Source organism: Ipomoea nil, unplaced genomic scaffold, assembly GCF_001879475.1.
Source record: "Ipomoea nil cultivar Tokyo-kokei standard unplaced genomic scaffold, Asagao_1.1 scaffold2854, whole genome shotgun sequence".
Taxonomy (NCBI): domain Eukaryota; kingdom Viridiplantae; phylum Streptophyta; class Magnoliopsida; order Solanales; family Convolvulaceae; genus Ipomoea; species Ipomoea nil.
Window position 1 is genome coordinate 778,791 of NW_017619282.1, and position 2,734 is coordinate 781,524.

Genomic DNA, 2,734 nt, shown 5'->3' on the forward strand with positions numbered 1-2,734 from the left:
TAATTTCTACTTATTTTAAAATAACTAAAATATCAATTTTCTTTTAATTTTTTTTTTTTTTTAGAATAAATTAGTTTCACTTTTCATGAATTCAAAGTAGACTTAATAACATGATAATCTCAAGGCTGAGACATTGAAGTTTGAGGTCTGGTTTTTATATGATTAAGTCTTCATTAATATTTAACACATTTAGCTCACATGGACATAATAATCTTGAAACCTTCTATTTACCCTGTCGTTGGTATCACACTTTTGTTTAAGGGAAGTGGATTAAAAGGCAAATCCCCATATGTATACATATTGATGAATGGATATGTATAATTAAGACTTAATCGAATAAATGTTTCAAAATGAAGTTCACAACTCGGTGGCTCTGATCGGATATATAAAATTATAGATAGAAGTTGACGGATATATTGGGAATCGACCCGAAACGACCCGAGGGCGCGAAGAAAGAACGGGTCCCGGGGCGGCGCCACGTACCCGCCCGGCCGAGGCCTCACCACGTGGCCCCCGCACGGGCCACGTTGGAGGCCGGGCCGACCTCCACATGGGCCCGGTCGCGAGACCGGGCGCGGTCAACTCGGATCCAACCACCCCCCGCCTTAGGGGGTGGCGGTTAGCGGTGGGGGTTGTATAAAAACCCCCCACCTTGTCTCGTTAAGACATGATCTATTCTACTTACACACTTTGTCCTGAAATACTATTGTAATAGCCAATTCTACGGCATTTAATATAATTTACGGTCTCACGGCCTTTGCTATATCGTTCGTATTACTCATCTATTATTTATTATTTATACTCTTATCCGGATTTAGTGATTCGGGCGCACCCCGGATTAATTAAATCCATCATTGGTGCTCTTCTTGAGAGCTGCTGTACAAGCTTAAGCGCTCTCCCCACTATCGTTGATCCACAGCGATGGCAAGATCGAGATCCAGCTCTCGTCATACCAATGGTTCTCGCGGCACCCAGCTCGTCGCGAACGGGAACGGTCCCAACGGGGCCCCCGCCCCCAGCATCCAACCGGCCGCCTCCACCAGGTCGGGGGAGGATCTGAGGGCCCAGCTCACCAACCACCGTAGCAGCGGTGCACCGCCACCATCCCCTGTCGCCCCCGCTCCGGCTTGCGCACTCATCCAGGAGGGTGTGGTGGTCTTTGAGCAAGCCTCCACCGCGCTAGCGCGCGTCACGGCGGGCCTCCGGGCAGAAGAACAAGCCGCCCTAGGCGCCACCGGAGGGGCGCCGACGCCTCCACTTCCTCCCACCTGGGGGCGCAACGGTCCAAGCACCCGGCCGCCCCAGGCACCTATCACCCAGGGGGAGGTTAACTCGCCCCGACCATCGGAGAGGCGGGGAGGAGGGGACTCCCGCCGAGACCGCCAGCGTGACGGCGATGCAAGGGCACCAACCCAAACTAGGCCCGCCCTGGAGAGGTTGGGCGATCGCGTGACAGCCCGGGATAGGCTGGGTCCGAGGCCAGCCAACGGGCCACCGGCGGCGGAGTCATGCTTCCGCTAGCCGCTGCGACAAGAATCGGTCACTCGGAGGTCGCCGAGCTATGGGCCTCGCGCCCAGCCGCGACAGGAGGCAGCCTCGCGCGGGTCCGCAGGTCGGGTCCCCCGACCCCGCCCGCGACGTGAGCAGGCCTCCCGGGTCGAACAATCGGGTGAAACGAAGGGTAGAGCTCCGAGCTCCCATCGGGTAGAGGTCGAGCAGCTGCGGAGGAGGATGGACGAGCTCTAGAGGAAGGTTGACGAGAGGGACGGATCTCCAGAGCCCCAGGATGTGTTGTCCTCCCCGTTCGCAAACACCATCATGGAGGAACCCTTACCTCGAGATTTTCGCTTTCCCACCATTAAAGCGTACTCGTAGACCACGGACCCGCGGGCACACCTGACCAGGTACAGAGCCGCCATGATGATCACCGAGGCAACAGACGCCATCCTGTGTAGGGGGTTCTTCGCCACCCTGGACGGGCAGGCGCATGATTGGTTCGGATCCCTCCCGGCGGGGTCCATCTCCACCTTTGCGGACCTCACCCGGCAGTTCCTATCCCATTTCGCCACTAGCATACAGCCGAAGAAGCAAATTGCCGACCTGTGTAATTTGAAGCATGAGAGCTCGGAATCACTAGCTGAGTACCTCAGCAAGTGGAAGAAAGAGGCCATGGGGGTCGCCGACTTTGATGGGAAGTCGGCCATGGTGATTTTCCGAAACAACTTGAGGTCAGACGCTTTTCACCAGGACCTCATCAGGTACCCCCCAGGACCTATACGGACCTGATGGACAAGGCAGCAAGGTACGCTGACGCCGAGGCTGCCGAGAAGCAGAAGAATGAGCTGGAGGAAGGAAGAGATCGAAAAGACAAGGCACCCCAGGAGGAGCGCAAGGCGCCGCGGCCACACCGACGTGAGTACGCTGAGGGGCCCAGGCTGAACCCCACACGCTATCTCACCCCGCTGACACAACCTGTGGGTACCATCTTGGCGCACACGGAGGACCAGGGAATCGTGGTATTCCCGAAGGAGGAGTGCATGAAGATATCGGCGAGGGGAGACCCCAACAAGTACTGCAGGTTCCACCGGCAGAAGGGGCACGATACAGACGAATGCATCCTCTTAAAGAGACAAATCAAGGAGCTCATCCAAATTGGTTACCTCGGCCAATTCATTAAGAGGCCCGGCCAGGCGCAAGGCCAGGCGCAGGGCCAGAAGCAAGGCTGGAGGAAGGG

The 2,734-nt window shown here is 56.0% G+C and overlaps 1 protein-coding gene across 1 annotated transcript; it reads left to right on the plus strand.

Moving 5' to 3' along the window:
* The first annotated feature begins 921 nt into the window (after window positions 1-921).
* On the plus strand, window positions 922-1,521 carry LOC109160616 (skin secretory protein xP2-like). The gene has a single exon (XM_019308893.1). It carries the CDS (start codon window positions 922-924, stop codon window positions 1,519-1,521), a length of 600 nt encoding a protein of 199 aa, XP_019164438.1.
* The last annotated feature ends 1,213 nt before the right edge of the window (window positions 1,522-2,734 follow it).

Excerpts from the sequence above, each read along its gene's own strand:
- LOC109160616 (XM_019308893.1), top strand. The coding sequence starts at position 922 with ATGGCAAGATCGAGATCCAGCTCTCGTCATACCAATGGTTCTCGCGGC.